Raw genomic sequence first — 22,893 nt, forward strand, 5'->3', positions numbered from 1 at the left:
GGGGCAAACGGACACTACAACGCGCAAATAAGTTAAGTTAAGAAAACCTTTATTAGTCTCGCAATGGAGAAATTCCCAAATTCACATCAGCAAAGTTATGAAAGGAAGAAGTAGAACAAAAAAATATAGGAGCTGCTGGAAAGGCAGCCACTCTCGCGGCGCTATTTTAAAGTCAAAATAACAAAAATAACACAACACAACACAACACATTGGACACAGACAGTCGTGCAATCTTCACCAATTTTCTGCTTACACATTGTTGTCTGAAGCAGTTATAGATAAATACTTGTGTAGACAAATATTCCGCTTCAGTCTGAAATTTTCAGAAGTAAAAAGGATTTTTCTTACTGTCAGTCATACACGAGGAAAAATACTCAATGGTTTACAGTACCTCTCAACTACCAAAAAAAGGAACAGCGACGTCGCAAGCTGACAGGATAATTAAGACTTACAAAAAACGGGTCCTAAATGAGGAAGACAAGACAACAAAAAAAGTCGAAATTTCACCTCCCCTCACACACACTCCCAGACTAGACAGTGACATTTTCAAAGACGGAAGCCGGTGGTTTTTAGACTGACACAACAGCTACTTGACGTATGTCGTTTATGTTTGTCCAGTCAAGTCACAAAGATTCTTTTTTTTTTTTTAATCTATGCGGTTGTACTCAACAAGAAATGACGGGTGAGCCAACATTGCTTTCCCGAGTAAATACACTCCTATACAACAGTTCCAGTTAACAATGAAGGCATTGCGCGAACAGAGGTCGTGCAGCAAGCAGGGTGGGGTCCATGTGAAGGGGGCGGAGTCGCTTGGAGGTGACGCTACCGCTTGCACGCTTGAGCGTTGGAGTGAGGACGTTGCCTTTCGACGGCAGTGCTGCAGGGAAGAAAGAAAGAGTGGTGGAAAGTTGCGGAGAATACAAGAGAGGTTGCCGTCCTGACGGAAAGAAAAACAAGCCCTTCTTGGAATAATCTTTTGTGTAAAACTCGACAGGTGAGTTTCGCCAAATGAACCTTTCTCCCGCTGTGCCTTCTTGCCGTGTTTTTCACAGTTTCTGTGAATGGGCACCTCGAAACTACGTCATATGTAACCACTCGTATGTCTGTTGGAACAATGCATTTCGACGTGTTGTACATTTCAAAGGAAACTATGTTTTTGAAGTCCTCGGTTCATTTCCGCATGGTTTGCCCTGGCTACCATTTCAGCTGCAGTCATCGACACTTTACTATTGTTTTTCCTCTGGTCACGGTGTTCCAGCCTTCTCTCTGTTGAATCTTTTTTTTTTTTTTTTTTTAATGTTTGGGCTCAGTATCGATTGGTACTTGACGTCACCCGTCAATAAAGTCATACTATGGTTAGCGCTCGGAAAGTTCATAGTATGCGCGTGCGCGTGAGGCAGGTGAATAATTGGACGCTTTTTCATGTAATCTTTTCTTATGAGATGGTTTCATTGCTTTTTTTTTTTTTTTGGACCTGACTTTCTGCATTATCGTGCAGAACCATGGATCTGCATGCCTTTTTATTCCCGAACAGTTTTTCTGTTGTTTCTAATTTAATTATTGGTATTTTTAGGAAATGCAATTGCACAGAACGAGGTTTGAGAGAGGAAAAAACAGTAAACGGAGAAAAAAGAAAAGTTAAAAATAAAAACAGAATTCCAGCAGTAAAAAAGAGTGTATGACTACTACTGTAACTTTACATAGGAGGGAAGGCTCCATTTTGTGGACTGGTTTAACTCGCAATATAGTCAACAACCGGCTGAAGTAATAATTTGTGCAAATTAACAGTAGGTCCAATTGCAATTTAATATGTGATTTTTTTTTTCAAGGTCCTCAAGAATTAACTACGTCTGTATTACAATAAGCACTTGTAGGTTACCAGATTGCAGAGATCAGGGTCACCAACCGTTTTGAAACCGGGAGCTACTTCTTGGGTATTGATCAATGTGAAGCGCTGCAGATTTGATACACACTTCTGAAATGACTCACTTTCTCAAATGGCGTTTATTAATGTCAATATTAAGACACTGATCATCTATCTCTTAATAATTGATTATTTTCAAATGATCAGTTCTACAACATTCCGAGAAAATCATTAGTGAGCTATTTTTAGAGCACCACTTTGGTGACCACTGGCATAAATGATGCAGAAATAAAATAAACGCCCGAGAACTGTGCTGTTTGTGTGTGAATGTATTTTGAGCGGTGAATAATAGCCACCCTGACTACTTCCGGTTTGTGGCATGGCAACACCCCTCACGTAAACAAGAGCCCTATAGAATGAGTTTTAAAAACAGTACTTACCAATAAACTGTCAGAGTTAAGAGTACAATACAATACAATTGAATGACTTTCCAAAGGGAACAGTTTGACTTAGTCTTTTAAGTGTTCAATACAACAACTTAACACAATTCTGTGCTTGAAACACAAGTCACTAAGTCCCAAGACAGATTACAAAGGTTCAGCTTTTCATGCTTCATGAAAGATTGATATCTAAACAAGTGGACTGAACTCAAGTGCTGATTTTTATCTAGACACTGCATAACTATATTAATATATAAAATATAAATAACATACACATATAAAAAATTAATCGGCTGACTAAAATGAAGCAGCTTTTCTTCTTTTTCTTATGAATTGCAGCATATCGATGTGGATTTGATTAAATGTTCAGCCCCAATTAATATCTAAATGACATGGATATTGTTCTCACCAAGTTCTGTCATCAAAACTGAAATGATGAATCGACTCTAGTTGGTTGATCATTTAAAAACTCAAGTGAAAGTGAATTCAGTCACAAAAGAAACGCTTTGTTGGAGAATATCTTTTCCTTTTTCTTGTTGTTTTGGGCTCATGGGAAATCTTATGGTCTACTAAGACCAATCACATTATGAACAATAGTCTGGAGATTAATTTGTTTTTTAAAATTATGACTATAAATTAACCCTACCCCTGAGACACACCCACACACACGTTTCACACATTTGACCCAAACAGCTAATTCCATATCTGGAGCGTGACACATCACTACTGTTTGAGACTAAATAATATATTATCCCCGAAATGGTCTTACTACAACTAGCCACCCAAACGTCTCGCGCTGCTGCCTTGATAATTTTGCTCCAGGCTTGACAAGAACAATTTTTTCCAATCCTGCTTAGCGATGGCCACGGGACCACACATTCCTTTCATTTAACTTCTGATGAGTAATTCCACCGAAATCAGCATCGAGACGAAATTACTTTGATCTCATCTGCCGTTTTCGCTGCGATTAAGTCAAGTAACATCCAACGTTTTCCATCTGTCAAAGTAAATTCTGCAGTGGTTTGCCATATAATGAGATTTTCTATTACTTTTATCAAATCGTATCATCTTAAGTGGCGTGAAACACGAGCTCGGCAGTCACGTTGTCCCTTTTGTTCACGATATTTGCAAGCGACACTATCACAAAGTAAACGCTTTTAATAAGCCAACTCTTATAAGCCAAGTAGTGCGGTAGCAGACAAGATCGCGGTCTGAAAGCTCCACCCGTCTGCTCTCAAAAGAGGAAGAGGGGAGGGAGGAGAGATGGGTGCTGGGAGCGCTGTAGGGGGTGACTTGCTTTAGATTTCACAGATACAGCTGTGGTGGTTACAGTGATAATCTCTCCCCCTCCTGCTTAATACCCTCATACTGTCCTACATTAGCAGAGCAAGAGGCCAGGAGATCCTTGCATTTATAAATAGGTCTACACTTTGCAAAGGGGATTACTATATGGCATATAGCCAAACCTCTTTGTTTGCTTGGTATAATAACATTTTCCTACCGATTCAGTGTGCCCCCCCCCCCCCTTGTTGGTGAACAATGGGGTCTGATTGAGTGCGTTGCATGGGCTCAATTGCAGCCCAAACGCATATGTCGCGTGGCCTGTTCAGTGTTTGCATATCACCTTGCCGATGTGCTCTGCTGTTCCCATAGAGAAGGAACGCAGAGAGATCAAGTTTCTGGACGGCTTCCAGGCCTGACTCGACTGCAGGTGGTTTTATCGGCATCAAAGTAGGATACAGTGAGAGGAATTCCTGTGGATTCAAATGATATTTTTATCCGCTAATTTTCTTCCTAGCGGCTCCAAAAACATAAAAAAAATAAAGCATACCTCAAGATTTCCAGTGTTGCAATTTAATCTAAAATTAATTGGCATCTCTGTGAAGTTAATTAGTTACAGTTTAAATCTGCCTGAAGCAAAAGCTCTGTCCAAACCACCGGGGTCATCAGGCTGACATGCCAGAAGTATCCAGCTCTGCTTTCTTTCTGAATTCATTATTATCATCGCTGTATCCAAACAGGAGGGCGTAAACATGATGCCGACTATTTTGCAGTCGGCTGATTTGGTCTATTTGGCCCCTTTTATTCCTGGAACTGAACCCTGGTATTTTTTTCTTCTTGTTTCCTTGTGTTCATCCTCATCTGCTAATTGAAGAGAGAGAGGAGCACAAGGTGGTGGTTTTGAAATCAACAAGGACACTGACCATACTTGTTGGATTGTAAATATGAAAACGCAGCAGGATCTCAAATGCCTAGCTGATTTTACCTACGTGGTATCACTGCTAATTAAAATGTCATGACTCATAGATTTTACCATTTTTATTTTTTATTTAGGTTTTGGTTTTCTTTCAATTTGTGTTAGATAAGTGTCTATAAAGTGTTTATGTTTAATTTATTTGTTGCTATGCTTTTGAGCAAGCTTTGTACTAACTGGACTCCAGCTTTGCATTCTTTTAAATGTGCCATTACACTTCCACCCTGTTCTCCCAGACAGCCCCCGTCCGGCTCTATTGAGACTGTATTGTCCCTGAAAAATTCATCATCTGTCAGACCGCCTCAGTGTGCAGCCACACACTGATGCCCAAACAGTGGTGGTTTGCGCTCAAAGTGCTTGTCCGTTCCCATACATGGATGGCTTTGGCCACCACATTTGGCCTCTGAGCACAGACGTTTCTGCTTCTTTGGTTGCAACCAATAGAGACACTTGAATCCCAGGTTGTTTTTCACTGTGACAGCAGTGCTGGGACAATACTGCTACTCTTTTCCATTCTTTAACACAGTAACTCTCTGTGTTGAGTCAAATACTTTGATCCGTCTCCTTTCCTTCCGACCTGCAACCAAACAATTGGTTGGGTGGGGATGTAGCTCCAAATGCAAAATTGCACAAAATCTTCTTCACCTTAAAATGCTGCAAGTGGAGATCAACGGAGCATTGTGCAAAATTCCACTGATCACTTTAGCTCTGCTTGATACTTTGCACATTGTCTCACAGTTGTCACTGGGCGGTACCACCGCACTACGGTTCACTTACATTACGAAATGTCCTTGCATACCTATTTGTCATGTCCTTGTTTACGATGATACTAATGCAGCGTGTTATACCGGAGACAAATTCCTTGTGTGTTCTACATACTTGGCCAATAAAGATGATTCTGATTCAGATTCAGGTTTTGTATTATGCTGTGGAATTTTGTCATTTGATGATGCATTGCTTCTTGATACAGAAGAACTTGCAACATCACAGCTGAGTGGGAAGTCATGAATGAATGCTTCAAAGAATACACTTCTTGCACATTTTGTTCATCTCATATTCTCAGCCCATATGTTAGAAAAGAAGAAATGACCGAGCACGAAAACAGAGGTCTCGACAAGAAGCTCTGTGCTTGATCAACAGCCAGACACCGCAACTCACACAGCGGAATTTAACATCCAGTTTTTAGAGAAGAACTTGCACTCGGCTCAGTGTTGTTATCCTTATTTATCTCAAAATATATCCACGCGGCCGACATGGCTTCTTCCTGGGCACAGAATGTCAGGCTGGTGAAGCGGTATCAGTGTCGTTGTATCGGAGTACGTCACCGACATGTACCTTGGATGTCACGGGCACAATCATTCTTATGTAACTTCAAAGAGATAAAAAGGTTCCATGCCCGCAAGGGAGAGAGATGTATTGTAGTTTTCAGGAAGGGGAGGGAGTTATACATATTTCTGGGTTCAAAGTGGAGTGTCCGATATACTTGAAAGAGTTGAAAAGGAGCAGCCGACTGCCCGATGTGAAAACTTTTGGAGAGTAAAAGACTTTTACGGCTGCTTTAAAAAAATGCTCTTTTTCATCATTTTTCTCCCATGTCACACTAATTGAGTATTTAAATGCATCACGTCAGATGCTGGAGCTCTGAACGTTATAAAATCTATCTGATTGTGGCCTGCACAAAGCAAACTCAGTTGCAGCACTGTTCAGGTAAATTCTGAAATTTATGGCAATTCTGTGGAATTTCTGCATAAGAGACTAAGTTGAGGGTTGGGAAAACTGTGTCATCCCCCCTGAGCATTGGAAAGGTGGTGCCTGACAGCGGATCAATGTGGATCATCTATCTAATGAAACAGTCAACAGGGCTTAGTCTGTTTCGCTCGCGCCTGCTTTCCACCAAATTGAACGATTAGGTATGACTGGCGTTTTATTGCAGTTTCTATCGTAAAGGGTCCCGAAATGACTGACGTGAACGTTTCCCACTTTTCAGGATTCATTCAATGGGGTTTCATCCAATCACTGTGTTGTCTGTCGATTGATTAATAGACAGTTGTCTGTCTGCCTGCCATGGTACAGTGGAACAAATTGATTCGAAAGAAAAGAAAGAGTGCAACACAAAAACGGCAAATAGTTGCCATTGAGATCATGCGGAGGATCAGGAAGTTAGATTCAGAACGCACTGCTTGTCGTTGAAAACTGCACGTCCACTCAGGATTTACCTGACGGTCAACGTCATAAGATAAGATAAGATAACCTTTATTTGTCCCACACTGGGGAAATTTGCAGTCTACAGCAGCAGAATTTGCGGGGGGGGCAAAGTGTTCCATTGCACAAAATAAATGTTTCAGAAAGAACTGTACACAGTTCAATAAATATTAACAAAAGATACTTTGGCTAGCTGAACTGAACATTCTAAAAAATGTGGCTATAGTGGTAATACATTGAAAAGCAGTCCTGAAACTGACTTGGGAGGGAGTTCTTGTGGCTTTTTTTCCCCTCATGCGAATTTGGAAGCCAACTGCAACACAACAGTAGCCCTCGGAGATACAGTACATATTATGTGGCTGTTCGGGGAACCCTTGCATGAGCCATGCAAATTAGGCCCCAATGCATTTCTCACCATTTCCGTCCTTCTTTATCAACCTCATGTCATCTGATACAGCACAACACAAGGGCCCCTCCTCCCAGACAGCTCGCATTTCCTTTGATTCACAATAGATTGCGCTACACGCTATTTTCCAGCCGCCGGCTTGCTTCTATTGGCCACAGTCATTCAATTTTCAGTAGCGCACTGAATTAACTGACAGACAGGACTGCTTACTTTTTTCACTGGTGTGCTCGCTCTGCTCGACCGTGTTGCCGGGAACGTTTCCAGATCAGCCAAAGAAGGGGAGCGAGTGTTGCTGCATCTGCCACTTTTAGACGCATTTAATTTGTGTGTTGCAAGAATGTCATTTTCCATTCTTTCGCCAAGCTTTTGGCTTCGTGCTCTTGCTGTCTTCTGGTTTCCATCATCTGTCTGTTATCGTCAAAAGTTCCAAAAAAAATGCTCTCGCAGTGTTTTTATAAGATTAAGGCCAGCAATTGTGAAACGAGCCCATCACACGACGCCCCCGAAGGTGTGTCTCCAAAGGTTTTGTGTCTATCAACATTTGCTAGAGTGCAGCCTTTTCTAATAAATGTCTCCTCTTGGACCCAGCACTGGTGTTAGGTAATTTCGACCACTTCCTGTCACCCGCCTCAATGAATCCATTAACTTCACATCCTCCCATATTGATTTGTAACAAACATCTATCCAGCCAACCCCTTCTTGGTCCATTATAATGCCGAAGCTCCTGTTGCGCTTGAGTTGGCCATACAGTGATCCCTCGCTTATCGCGGTTAATGGGGACCAGAACCCCTCGCGAAAGAGGAAAATCCGTGAAGTAGCCCCCCCCTCCCCCCGTACAGGTATATGTACATGTTTATGAGTATATATATTTATCAGGCCAAATTTAATGGTATACATGCATGTAGTCTCGCAGACCTTTTGCGGCATTTTCGCTAATTATTATTATTATTTTTTTTAATGAAGATTTTTTAATAATCCGCAATGCACTGAATCTGCAATAAGTGAACCGCGAAGTAGCAAGGGATCACTGTACTGTATGTGTCTTTGGGACTCGGAAGGTTTGTGGCGTGTAAAGATGCATTCTCCCTAGAGAACTGGTGCAGTCTGCTCCAGTCTGTTGCCGTGTTGAGAGGACTGGACTGTGTGAGTGCGTGCTGTCTTCTTGGAAACAGTTTAAAGGAAGAGATCTTTGTATGCCGGCCGGCTACTGTATGGATCAGGAGTCGCGTGTTTGTGGAGCCAGACGACATGTCTGATACTTGATCTGTTTTTGTGCAGATGGTGAACGCATTACCGATGTGTGGTAATAATCTGCTTTATTTGCATGTCGCCGTAAGCATGACATTAGCAAGTCTGTTAAAAACCAAGGCCAAACAAACAAGGCACCTTATTGGTTAATATGAGTGTGGTTTGTTGTTGCGATCAGAGAAAAGTCTGTTGTACAAAGTCCTTTGGACAAAACCTTTGAAGCCTGAAAATGCAAACATTTGGAAGTGAAAGTGAAACTGAAGCAACACTATTGAATGAGATGTAAATTCATCCGCACAAACGGAGGAGAATGTGCATGTAGCCCGTGTTGCTACCATGTAAAATTATAACCCACATAGAAGCCCACAAAGGTCATTTGAAATGCCATGTTAATGGCAGTTTCTTTATTGACTGCAGCCACGGCGTGCATGTTAAAGCATTTTGTATTTCAATGTTGCTTTTTGCAGGTCCTCATGAGCCAGGGATCTTTATGTATGTGATCAAAAGTTCAAAGGAAGAACTTCGGCTGTTTTACTAGATTGTTGTTGTTGTTGTGGGGGTTTTTTTTGGTTGTTTTTTTCTTTGGATCAATGCATGCTACTCTGTTTAATATCAAATGTGGCTTGGTTGCCCTAAAAAAATGTTTGGTACCTGTTATGCTTTGTTGTATTTTACCGGCTTTGAAAAGAAACCAAAAGTTGCTCTTGTTATGCTGAGCTGAAGTAAAACTGTCCCGTACATATTTAGAGTGGCATCGCTTGCAAATCCCCAACAATGTACCACCCACTATGTTGAACTTAATACTAAGTTTAATGGTCAAACCTAAAACATGCCTGAAAAAGGATTGAACAGCAGAGGCGACAGTACTGTCCAAGTGCCGTCTTTATTTTCGCCCATTCTTGCCAAGACCGTAGGAGTGTGAAGAGCAAATCATTGCAGTATGTATGTTGGGATCCACTGTGAAGTCGAAGCAGCATTCATCTCCAACCCCCCGGGCCTCCTGCCCGAGCTGATTCATTCCTGCTGTGACAGAAAGAGGCGCTTAGACCAGCACAGTCCAAATCTGGCTCACTGGAATGTCTTTTATAAGTACACTCAGTGTGGATATCAAACACATTTGTTTCCTATCTATGAGACTTTCATGGTTAATTGTCAGCGCTTGAGCGAGGCCTTCCAGTAAGCTTTTAGGTGTATTATTCCGAATCACGTACACCCCCCACGCGCTGCTGCCACACCCCTGTTGAGAGCTCGTCACCACTGGGGAGTGGGGAGACACTCCCTGTCGAGCATGCCTGAGTGATGGGCGAGCAGTAAATTGAGTATTTTCCATTGTTACCCAAGTGTCTTCATAAATTCATGAGCGAGTCGTTGAGATAAATTTAGGAAGTGAGGTTTGAGGAGGTTGAAGAACATGAGCACTGCGCACTCTGAATATGTTATGTCTGTGTGGAATGTCACGGTAGCGTTTTAGCGGCGCTGCCCAACAACGCAAGCCAAGCGTTTCTGTTGCAACTTGTTCACCTGCAGCTTTCACTTAACATCTGCCTCGCGTTTACGCTCCACTAAGAAAGGAGGCCCTCATCCCGCGCTGTCATTGGAGGACATTGCTCAACGAGATAGTGGGCGTTTTCCTTCGAAGCAAAGCGTGTTGCTTGGGTATTGCTGTGTAAGTATGCATTTGCAGTCATGCAGCTGATGGCGCAATATACAGTAAAGAGTGAAATGAGGCATCACTTATTAACTGGAAGAGAGCAAAGTCCTCTGAGAAGTACACGAAAAAAAAAACTTGAACTCTGATTTTATTATTGTTGATTTGTTTTTTTAGCTTGGGTCACGAGAATTTGTGGGTAGCAAATAAGAACCTCCCCAACATGCATCCACATGCAAGCAAGCCCTTCTTGAGCCATCAGATGGGTCAGCAGATAAAATCCCCACCGCGGACCACTGGCCATGCATAGTTTTGGTTACCTAGGTGATATGCGGGTGTGTCGCTGCATTGCAACAGTTCAGTGAACCCACTGACTCGCCATGGGAAAGAAAAAAAAAAAAAGACTAAACGCTTGCCCGGATTTACAGGAAACTTGTTGTGTTGTGTCCGCTGCGGTTTATCAGTAAAATGTTTCTGTGGACGCATATCTCTGGCTTGATAAACAGACTTTGGTCAGTTACCACCAAATGGGCAAGAGGCCACACCCAGTACAAGTGATTTATACTCTCATGAGTCATTGCCTTATCATGTAGCATGTTCCTGCAAGCAGTCAAGAAGCCTGGTTAGGCAGGATCGACAGCTCTACGCACACAACTGCTGAGACGGTGCTCCGGGCAACTGGATTCCACACGGAGAAAACACATTTGTAGACTATCACAAATTGTGAGAGTGCTATGAAACCCACGTAAAGTACATGTCTTCATTACCCCAAGCATGGACAAAATGCTACCTTTGCTTTTGTTTGTACAGTAGGCCTACACACTCCGTCAAATATTGTTTCAGTATGAATTTGTCCACAGATGCAGTGCACATGTGGCAATGAGTTTGTTTGTTTGTTTTTTTAACACATTGTGGGAAACATTTCAATGTACTTTTGCATCCTCTCACTTCTCAGTCAAATGCTTGTGAAGTTGCGTCCATTCGAGCAACTACTTTTCTTTGTACAATGCTAACATGCAATGCGCAAGAGTCAAAGACGAAACAGCACAGTGGCTGCATTGTGTTATCAGTCAGATGTCTGAGACGGATTGCGATTAAAAATGCAGATGTTTCTGTGATGAGCGAGGGCTGTGGTGGATAATGCCGCAGCTGCAGAAATGGTCTGCAGGAAAACATTCCTTCAAGCGTGCTATTTTTGGTTGAGTCCTGGAAAAAAAAACATCTTTCATATGATTAAAGAAAACAGTAGGATTGTATTAAGTACCGGTACCTTGTGTATGTGGAGGACCAGGGAAATGGAGAAAGAGTAACACATTTGATCATGCTGTTATTGTACTGCTACTCCCAAGAAGGATCGGAAAAGGGTGATTTGTAAAGACGGAAAGTTTTTTACATCGGACAAGCGCTGACAAATGTCTGTTACATCATCTGGAGTGCTGATGAAGCCGGAGAAGTCTGATCTCTTGTTGTCTGGCGAGCTATTTCTGTCTATTAGTCGTTTATGAACAATAAGTTGCAGGCATTTGTGAGACAAAGTTGGGTGCGACACTAACAACCGCATCACCCGTTTCACTTACTGTCGCTTCACATGCACACATGTGCACGCTGTGATCCAAAACCAGTAGGACAGGTTCCAGTTTGTGATGTGTCAGCAATCGGCGGTTCCCACAACTTTTTGGGCGTAGGCCTGAGGTGAAAGGTCAGCAGAGCCGGCTAGCATTCCTAATTTGCAGAAATTTCTAATCTTTATCTCTCCTATGCCCCTCTCTTCCCCACATGATTTGCGGTTGTTAGCTGAAGGGGCAGACTTTCTTTCAAGCATCCAAATACACTCTCTTACGCCCATGTTTGAAAATAGCAACAAAAAGAAAGACCCATGTGCTTGCAACACGGATAAGATAAAGCGTATCGTCATTCATTCAGAACAAGTACTTCATATCTAAAATTCTTGGTCTGTTTTTTTTTTCCCCCTTCAGGTTTTTGACTACAGGAGGCCAGGATGTCCATGCGATGTAAGTCTCATTTTGAATTATTGCCATCTTGTGAGTGTGTGCGCGCACGCGCATGTGTGTCCAAATACGTCATTCATTTTTGTGTCTTCCCATCAGTGCAACTCTTTGATCAGGCTCTATATAAAATATTGATGATGGTGTTAACGATGCACCTTCCAATTCATGTTGTCATTCATTTAGCTTCTCAATAGAACCGAAGAAGAAAAGAAGCTTTTACAAAATGCCAGTCTGTGGTTGATTGCATTGCAGCAAAATGGAGAAACGCAAAATTCAATCGGCGCAGAGGGATGAGAAACATTTCAAAATGATTTAAGCTACAAGAGAAGACTTTGGTCTGACATTGGGCTCCTCCTGTTTGTGTCTGTGACAGTGGGTGAGCTCGATAGCGGGGTGACGAAGGTTTCGGAGTGGCAGGAAACGAGGTACGCATATGACTCGGGGATCCAGTCTGGAGCCAACACTGTCAGAGATGACGACGGTGACTTAACCACATCCAAGCAGTACACCGTGACCACCACCGTCACAGCAGAACCGCCAGGTATGACACAAAAAGGGTCCAATCGTCCGGTGTAGTCTCTTGGCTATTTACATTATGAGCGTCATCACTCATTTCCAGACTCCCAGTACGTGTTGACCAGAGGTCAGCGGGTGCGGGCCGCCATGTTTCCAGAGACGCTGGTGGACAGCACGACCATCTTGACTACAACCCAAACAGATCCGTCCCAGCTGACCAATGTCCAACGGCTGGCGGAGCCCTCCCAGATGCTGAAGGCAGCAATCATTCATCTGATCAACTACCAAGATGACGCTGAGCTCGCCACACGTGCTGTGCCTGAGCTCACCAAACTGCTCAATGATGAAGATCAGGTACGAATTTCTTGCCAGGTGTCTTTGACTCTTTCTGCTCAAATACGGGAACCACTCAGGTCTTCTCCTCATACGCCATTCAAACTATAGACTTGCATGCACAGTAATTTAAGTGTCATTGTTTGTGGGCCGTGAGCCAAAATGTAATCTATGAGCGAGCATCCACTGCTCAAGTGAAGTGAAAAAGAAGTGGAGCAATTCAGGTTTTGTAATGACTTCTTATGTGGACAAGGAGAGTCAAGGTCACTGAAAGGGACAAATGTGTGTCGGCCAATTCCTGCCGATTTTATTTTATGAAGAAAAACAAACACAATGCGTGAGTTTTCTCCGGGTAGTCCGGGTTCCTCCCACCTTCCAAAAACATGCATGGTAGGCTACGGTAATTGAGGTGTGAGTGTGAGCTTGGATCGTTGTTTGTCTCTGTGTGCCCTGTAATTGGCTGGCAACCGGTTCAGGGTGTCCCCCGTCTACTGCCTGAAGACGGCTGGGATAGGCTCCAGCACGCCCCGCGATCCTTGTGAGGATAAGAGGATTGGAAAATGGGTGGAAGAAAAACATACTGTTCGTAAAAATTCAGCAACATCAAGCTACATATTCAATTTTATAGCATGTACTCAAGCTACATGACAAACGGTAATCACAAATGTCATCATCGACATGTACTTTCCGAGTTGCGAGCTACTATGGATTCTTTTTGCGGATCTCATTCACATCAAGAAATTGATGTCCAACGTTTTTAATCTTGGCAACGCTGCCTCTCACGACCGCTGCATGTTTTCCATCTCAGCCTTGATGTAACACGGGATCAAATGAGAAAAGAAATCGCTTTTAGCAGCTGTCAGTCGACAGTAGTGTGCTGTGCTAGCAGTCTACTCACGACTGTAGCTGATCATCGCCCAATTTGGTGCCCCTCCTCGCCCTTACGCTGTTCCTGTTTAGTTGTTATTCCACCAACGCAATGTTAACCAGAGTACTGTGTTTTGGCTCGTGCTGGCACACAATGTATTCTGCTTTAAAGTCATCTCAACTCATTTGTATTTCTAGAGCACTTTCAAACACCCATCACTGCAACAAAGTGCTGTACATGCAGCAAGAATTCTAATAACAGAGCGAGTCAAACAATAAATGAACAACATAAAAACAATAAACACCACAAAATATTAAAACAATGACAAGTCTCATTTTGAGTCCAAAGCTACAGAGGAAAACTGTGTTTTAAGACCTGTTTTAAAAATGGACAGAGAGGGGCCTGACCTGACCTTTAACGGAAGGTCATTGCAAAGAGAAGAACCAGCAACGGAAAAAGCACAACCCTCTCTGAACGTATATTTAGTCCTCGCTACCTCCAGTAGGATCTGCTCCGCAGGCGGGCGATACCAAGCAAGTGCGCAGCAGTGAAGGAGCTCAGTGAGGTTAGGTGGGGCGAGGCCAATTAAAGATCTAACCTTTTGGGTTTAGTTCCACTTTAAAGGCTCACATACAACAACACTACAGTGTCACTTTCAGCTTCTCACAAGGTAGAGTAATAAACCAGTTTGTCTTCACAACCCCCCCCCCCCAAAACTGAAACCATATTGATGGAATTTTAATTTTCTTGATATGATGTACGAGGAATCTGCAGTACCCGGGTGAAACCCGCTCAGGCGTAAGGAGAACATGCAAACCCCACGCAAGGAGGCCGCAGCCCAGATTTGAACCCATGACTTCTTAACTGTGCTGCTGCGTAGCCAACCGGTCAAATAACGGAAAAATGTCACGTTTCCTTTTTTCTCTTCACCACATTTGGTGAAGATGTTTTGTTTTACCAGGAAAAAAAACTATCTGCGCGTCCCGTAAATGGAACTATTTTAATCTTACGAAAGGGCAGCAATGTATGGCCATCAAGAAATGTATTTCCAAAAACACAGAAATGCAAAGTGTCTTTTAAACACCCATTAAAATTCTGAAAACGGTTCACCTTTAAAAATAAAGAATGAAAAGAACTTAAATATCCACACAAAAAAAGGCAGAAACTGGATTTTGATGTCTGCAACTGAAAAAAGAGAGCCTGGGAAAGAACCTGAAGCAACATAGGCACCATGACACGGTACAGACCCAGACCGTGGTCCGCCATTTTTTAAAAATGGCCCCTCTGTTGTCTTGCTCAGGGTTGCTGAAGTCTTGCAGTCTTTTAATTTCTTACGTCAACCAATGGGAATACTTATCTTTCCATCAGGTGGTGGTCAGCAAGGCAGCGCAGATTGTCAACCAGCTCACGCGCAAGGAGGCCTCCCGCCATGCGCTGATGCAGTCGCCTCAGATGGTGTCTGCAGTGGTGCGAGCCATGCAGAACACCAACGACATGGAGACCGCCAGGGCCACCGCCAGCATCCTCCACAATCTCTCTCACAAAAGGGAGGGCCTGCTCTCCATTTTCAAGTCCGGTGGCATCCCCGCGCTTGTCCGCATGCTCAGGTACTTCCGGTAGCCGTCATCCCGCATTTAACACCATTAGCGGATCAGCCCAAACAGTTCCTGTTCTTCAAAAGCTTGTGTCGACGACTTGCGTGACGTATGCATGTACAAACTTTCCTTGCACCTTAGAATGTTCTCTTTCTGGGCAGAACGTTAGGACACTGTTGCTTGACACATTTAGCTTCTCGCTATTTTTACTATTCAAATGATTTGTATTCCTGACAATGGCTTCTGGCTAAATTGCAACCTGACATTTGTAGGTCAGCTGTTCCTTACTCGTACTTTATCCCTCTGTGACGCCCCTCAGCTCTCCCGTGGAGTCGGTGCTCTTTTACGCCATCACAACCCTCCACAACCTGCTCCTGCATCAGGAGGGAGCCAAAATGGCCGTCCGTTTGGCTGACGGCCTGCAGAGGATGGTGCCCCTTCTGAAGAAAAGCAACCCCAAGTTTTTGGCCATCACTACAGACTGTCTGCAGCTGCTGTCTTATGGCAATCAGGAGAGCAAGGTGTGTTTGTTTGTGTGTGTGCGCACAGCCTGGCGCAAGTCCACATTGTATAAAAGCAAGACTTCACCCCTGTCGAGCACCGCACTTTGTCCTTCGGGTGTACAGAATGCATGGTTTGATTTGGGTGTGCCATCCGTACACAGTTCAGGACAGTCAGGTTTGGGTGTGGTTATTAGAATCGGTGTGTAATTATTTCACATGCTTCGACATGTCATAGCTATATTCAAAGTCTACACGCTGCATTCCTTAAACAGCCTTGTCCTTAAATGTGTAGTTTTATTTTCTAAATATGAACCTCATGTCTCTTCGCACATTCCAATCCATCCGTCCGTCTATCTGTCTAGCCATGTATTTACTTTGTCTCTGTCACAGCTCATCATCCTTGCCAACGGGGGTCCCGAGGGTCTTGTTCACATCATGAGAAACTACAACTACGAAAAGCTGCTGTGGACCACAAGCCGTGTCCTCAAAGTGCTCTCTGTGTGCCCCAGCAACAAACCTGCCATTGTAGAAGCTGGTGTGTGAGAAATGTCTATTCTGTGTACACATGCGCGCACACACACACACACACACCTACCTGTGTGCTTAAGCCAGTCATGCAGGCGTGGCGACTCTTTGTCAACGGAGCCGTGGGTAATGGCTGTTTTCTCATGAGCCGCAACGTTCCACGACAGCATGTGATGATGTGGTTGTGGGCTGATGCATGCCCGTGTTTCCTCCAGGTGGGATGCAGGCTCTGGGCAAACACCTGACTGGCAGTAGCCAGCGTCTGATGCAGAACTGCCTCTGGACACTCCGGAACCTGTCTGATGCTGCCACCAAGCAGGTGTGTTTTCTCTTTCAGGGTAATGTTCGCCCTTACAGGGGCTGCCTGAGGCATAAGCGAATTAAGCACCTGCTTAAGGCCCCAAGAGGGCCCCATCACCATTACAGGGCCCACACAAACATAACAGCCAGTTAAGACCAACACAGTATTGATTCATTTTTATATTTTGGAGTCGTTTTGAGGAAGACTGAGTAAAATAAGAGTTAAGTGTTTAGATTAAAGTTGTTAATTGCGATTAAAAAAAATTTTCAAGCAAAACTAATCCATCCATCCATCCATTTTCCGAACCGCTTGATCCTCACTAGGGTCGCGGGGGGTGCTGGAGCCTATCCCAGCCGTCTCCGGGCAGTAGGCGGGGGACACCCTGAATCAGTTGCCAGCCAATCGCAGGGCACACAGAGACGAACAACCATCCACGCCCACACTCACACCTAGGGACAATTTAGAGCGTCCAATCAGCCTGTCCTTTTGCTTTAAATTTACGTTGTTGCAGGACCTAATTAGTTTGCTTTATATAAACATTTTTGAAACCATCTTGCCACCTTGTTTCAGGTTCATTTGTTCAGTCACATCATTATTTTAGTATTTGACATTATATTGTTCATCTTGTTCATTCAAATGCTGTTCTTGTACATTTTATGTTATTTTATTTATCTGAGTGATTGTAGTTTTTGCACTTTTTGCTGTTACAGCATTTTAGGTCTAGGTCAGGAGTGTCGAACTCATTTCACATTTTGGGCCGCATAATAATAATAATAATACATTTTATTTATAAGCGCCTTTCAAAGCACCCAAGGACACATACAGCCTCGGTATATGTCAAGTTGGCTGGACCATTTAAATTATTCCACATTCTGCTATAAATAACCAATATATCTTGTCTTTCTTTTGTTTTTGGTATAGTGAAGTACAAGAACATTAGGAAAATGTTACAAAACATGTCATGAAACATCTTCGTTTTCCTTAGACAAATGTGAAATTTACTTTTATTTTTAATTGCTGTTGAAAAATATAGTAATGTATTTTAAGATTCAACGAGATTTATAAAGAAAGGAATTTTAAAACCATTTACACATGTGCAAACAAAATCGAAATGTAATCCCTGCCTACACTTGACAAAACTAAAGAGAAAACAGTGTGCCCCTAGCGGATGATCTATGAATTGCATTTTATTAAACCTACCGTACTAATTCCGTGTCTTTTATGCATTTTTTCACTTTTAAATTATCCAGCGGGCCTGGTCGAACCTCGTCGCGGGCCCGTAGGTTTGACACCCCTGGTCTAGGTGCTAGATAGATAGATAGATAGATATTGCTGCAGTATTTTAGTTCTTCACGTGCCAGTCTATCTCTCTGTTGTGTTTCAGGAGGGAATGGACAGCCTGCTGCAGGTGTTGGTCAACCTGCTGAGCTCCGATGACATCAACATGCTCACCTGTGCCACCGGGATCTTGTCTAATCTCACATGCAACAACGCCTACAATAAAACCCTGGTCACCCAGAGCAACGGCATTGAGGCGCTGATCCACGCCATACTGCGCGCCGGCGAGAAAGAGGATGTGACCGAGCCCGCCATTTGCGCTTTGCGTCACCTGACGTCCCGCCACCAGCAGGCCGAGATGGCACAGCACGCTGTGAGGAGACACTACGGCATACCGGCCATCGTCAAGCTGCTCAACCAGCCATACTACTGGCCAGTTATCAAGGTATAGTGGGTGGGGCTGATCGAGAGGTAGTTTGGGCAGACGGTGTGGAAAAATGACTAAGTCAAGAGCTTGGGAAATTTAAGGTAACACTGTCGATGATATAGAATATTAGATACACAAGACATATAGAGTTCGGGTTTTAGTCTAAGCAGTTTCAAGGGACGGAATTTCTAGGACCAGGTGGAAATGTTGTATTGAGCCAGGAAGTATATAAGCGCCTTGTTTTTCCACACTGAGCGGTGGTGTGACTTGTTCATTTGTTTTTCCTGCCCTGAAGGCTGTGGTCGGCCTGATCCGTAACCTGGCCCTGTGCCCGGACAACCAGGCCCCACTGAGGGACTCGGGCGCCATCCCCCGCCTGGTCAACCTGTTGCTGAAAGCCCACCAAGATGCCCAGAAACATGGCTCGTCCAACCAGCAGACATACCAGGTAAGTATTTTAGTGGCGCCACATGCTGCGCATGACGATTTATGTGTTTGTACATCTATGTTAATCTCTCGTCATGTGTGTGGTCAGGATGGAGTGAGGATGGAGGAGATAGTGGAAGGCTGTACAGGAGCTCTGCACATCCTGGCCAGAGACCCTGTCAACAGAGCAGAGATTGCCAACCTGCAAACCATTCCTCTTTTTGTTCAGGTACCAGAAGCCAAACACTTATTTTGTTGTTTGTCTTTTTTTGTTGTTGTTGTTGAGTTTAAAATGTCCTCCCCCCTGGGCAGCTTCTCTACTCGCCAGTAGACAATGTGAAGCGCGTGGCGGCGGGCGTTCTCTGCGAGCTGGCTCTGGACAAACAATCAGCTGAGGCCATCGATGGCGAGGGCGCGTCTTCTCCCCTGATGGAGCTGCTGCACTCAGACAACGAGGGCATCGGTAGGACGCTCAACATTTAACATCACGAATTGTTAGCATTTGTCGGTTTCAAACGACAATGCTTGAAACCTTCTTCAGCTTTTAATTACTGACCGAAATATGTAGACACTCTTTAAAGACAGCGCATACTGTACGTGTGAAACATATGCTGCCAAAATGCACTTGAAGTGCAATTGGTGATGTTAAAATGAAATAACCTTTGCACTCGAATACTCTTCTGTTAAAGTCAAATATGAACTTCAAGTCAGCGTAAAGGATTGACAGGATGGAATGAACTAGTTTGCGCAGCGGCGTAAGGATACATTGTCACCCTTCAGCAACTGGCGCAAAGTGACAAGCAAATTTCTGTGTAGATTACTGATGGCCACTGCCCCTTTTTGGTTTGCATACATATTTGGGTTTTGTTGCCACCATAGAAACCGGATCTATGTTGGAGGCAGCTTGTATTGACTCGGTCATGCAAACATGCTATAAACCTATCACAGGCGATAAAGTAGAGCCAGTGGAGCACCTTGGTTGAAGTCACCTTTATAGTCACATGAGTGTTCCCAACAAAACCAGACGTTGAGTGTGAACTGCTACTTTTTGATGTCCTCATCAGCCACATACGCTGCTGCGGTCCTCTTCCGCATCTCAGAGGACAAGAGCGCCGAGCACAAGAAGAGAGTTTCCAGGGAGCTCACACACTCCATGTTCAAGCACGACCCTGCCGCCTGGGAGATGGTGAGTGTCGAGCTGCCACCGCCACCGCTCACACGGTGACTTATTGACTGGAGATGCTGAAGTCTTACCTTACCTGACCTTTCTGCAGGCCCACAACAGCGTCACCATGGAAGCACCCTACCAAGATGGTGAGGACATGTGACTGGAATGTGCACACACACAACGTATTAGTCAGCATTCACCGCAAGAGCAGCCCACACATCATCACTCTCAACATACAGTCACACAAGAGGCGATCTTCCAGGAAACAGACAGTCAGCAAATGTCAATTCTGCTTCTGATTAGTCAGAAGGTCACCCTAGGATACATCAGTTACTTGTTCTGTATTCACTCATCCACCGTTTCCATTTTTTCCTTCTCCGTCTTGAGTTGTTCGCTTTTGGAGACTTTGTAGCTCCGTTGTGTGCTCTGTTATGGAAATCTGTTTCAGCATTTATTTGATATGCAGCTTACAGTAAGTTACATGTACTACTACATTACACTCTTTGTCCTCACGAGTAAGATAACTGTGTACTAAGTAGAATGAATGTTTTTACCATTTGTTTTTTTTTTCCCCAATTACTGTTCTACAAGTGTGTATAAATGTCATACAGTAGCGGAAGAAATATTAAGAGTAAGACGGTCATTCTTTTAGTACGTGAAATTGTTTCACGAGTATGGACAAAGAGCATCCTATAGTACTTTCTGAATGTATCACAAAAACAATAGCAGCAGCCGGTGTCAAGATCAAGATGGCAAATGTGCTCGTGTCTTTGCAGAACTTGACGCTCCTTTTCAAAACTTCGGCGGCTACGCAGGTGACATTCCCATGGACACCGTGGATGCCAACTTGATGCATGACGATTTCGCCGGCAACATGGTCTACGACAGGCAACAGCAGTTTGAACCTTATTAAAAGGTCAGCACACCTCAGAAACGTGAAGCCATCTGGACCATATGCCGTAAAGGTCGTTGGCATTATAATAACAGCGCACGCGTACTCAGCAGATCACTTCGATAGTAAATCATCTCTTCGCACATAAACATTGCAGCGCTGTTTTTCTATTAGACTGGTTTAGCGGCATGCTGTGTCTTCATAGAGCAATTCTGAATAGCACCAAAAAAAAAAAAGTGAATCAGTGAGGTTTTTTTAACTGTGAGATTAACGGTGGATTGGTTCCTCCCAAAATTTGCAAACGGTTGAATTTGTATCAATTGTGGAGGTAGGACGATGGTCAGAGGGCAAGAGGTACTACAGATTGGGAAGAAAATGACTAGCCGCCATTAAAAGCTCTATTTTCTCTCATGGTGGCAGCACTTCATCAGTAAAAGCTCCCAATTCCATTTTGTCAATTCATGTAGCGGATTGGCACCTGTGGCGCATGCAGCAAACACATCGCCAAACACAGATACCCTACTTTGACAGCTTGGCTTAACTTTCGATAATAACTACCTTATGTACTGGTTATCAGAAGCTAATGCTGATAACACTGTTAGCTAGCACTAACCTGTGCTAACAGCGCAGCTCTGCTTACCTTTTGACTTTGAAGCAGCTGATGAAAATGGTGCATCGTTCAGCCAAAATGAGCAGAGAAAGTTAGCGTGGGGGCGTATAATACAGTATGTAAATTAGACAAATGGATATGGTGCAGATAACAAAAGATTCACTTTATGTGGTCAGATAATAAACAGAAATGATGATACAATTTCTGTAAAAGCAAATTTGCATTATGTCCCCTTTAAAAGATCTCGCACAGCAATGATAGTCAGTTCACATAATATTTCCGAATTACCAATAACCAATATTTTTACAGCCTCAGGAAGCTTTCAGGAACCATTGTCATCGTCACACATTTTATCTTTCACATCAAAGCCATTCACTCAATATTTTCATTCCCTGCATGTTGCATTTTGAAGCCGATTGAAAAAAATGGTTTATTAAATAACCTCCCAAAATATGCTTTTCCCCCTTCTTAAGGTTTTGTTCTCATGCCATTTATTTCCTTTCCACAGATCCAAGAGAGAAGAAAGTTTCGGAAAAGTGGGGCGCTGGCCTAGAATGGAACAAGGGTCTTGATTCCTTTTATATGTAATATATGCAATTATCATTGAGTACGGGACTCCTAATTTTAACAGGGCTTGCATATGTTTTATATCCTAACATTGCTGAGGATCATTTACACACGCTTCTAAGATTGCGTGTATGTGTGCGTAGAAGTTCAAGTGTGTTTCTGTGTGAGTGTTTCTGCTTTCGGGTGGGTAATCTATGCCAAAGAGATTTCATTTTGTGAAGATCACATAGATTGCTTGTTTTTTTTTTCTTCTTCTTAAAAAGAGAACTAGTTGACAACACTGCCGCAGGTGGAAAAGTGTGAACCTGCTCATCTTTCTTTTTGATGCCTTTTAAAAGAGTTGTTTTGACAATATCGCATCAACTTTGTCCCGCTGTAACCGCAAAGTGGTGCACGTGGTGCTCGAGTTTGCCACCCAGGCGGAGAACAAATTGGGGAAGGAGACACGCGCGCCTTTAGGGAAAGGGGAGCAAACGAGATGCTTCTTTTTATGAGCTGTTTCTCACATTTTATTCTTTTATATTTTATGGGGAAATGATTGCATACTTTGCTTAGCCAGAATAATAACACGTGTCAGTTTTAACCGAAAGGAAGAGCTTGTGTGTAACTCTTTACGATTTGATGTCAAAACTCTGATTGACGCATTGGTTCAACAGATTGACTGATTTCTTTTATGTGGATTTAATATAGTCGGGACGCCAGCTGGAGAAACACTACTGACAGGGAAATTTGTACTTACAAAGAGTTTTTACTGAAATTTTGTTAAATAAAATTAAATATTAAACCTACCTGTCCATGTTTTTTTTTTGTTGT

General features: G+C 43.3%; 1 protein-coding gene across 1 annotated transcript; it reads left to right on the plus strand.

Moving 5' to 3' along the window:
- Positions 1-831: 831 nt before the first annotated feature.
- On the plus strand, positions 832-22,868 carry jupa (junction plakoglobin a). The gene is made up of 16 exons (XM_086119940.1): positions 832-994; positions 12,039-12,074; positions 12,445-12,612; positions 12,691-12,941; positions 15,157-15,395; positions 15,703-15,904; positions 16,277-16,421; positions 16,627-16,730; positions 18,097-18,435; positions 18,713-18,865; positions 18,953-19,072; positions 19,156-19,306; positions 19,908-20,029; positions 20,118-20,157; positions 20,788-20,927; positions 22,022-22,868. Exons 2-15 carry the CDS (start codon positions 12,062-12,064, stop codon positions 20,922-20,924), a joined length of 2,184 nt encoding a protein of 727 aa, XP_085976066.1. The 5' UTR covers positions 832-994; positions 12,039-12,061; the 3' UTR covers positions 20,925-20,927; positions 22,022-22,868.
- The last annotated feature ends 25 nt before the right edge of the window (positions 22,869-22,893 follow it).

Source organism: Hippocampus guttulatus, chromosome 9 (assembly GCF_054856545.1).
Source record: "Hippocampus guttulatus isolate MCC_2025c chromosome 9, RoL_Hgut_1.0, whole genome shotgun sequence".
Taxonomy (NCBI): Eukaryota; Metazoa; Chordata; class Actinopteri; order Syngnathiformes; family Syngnathidae; genus Hippocampus; species Hippocampus guttulatus.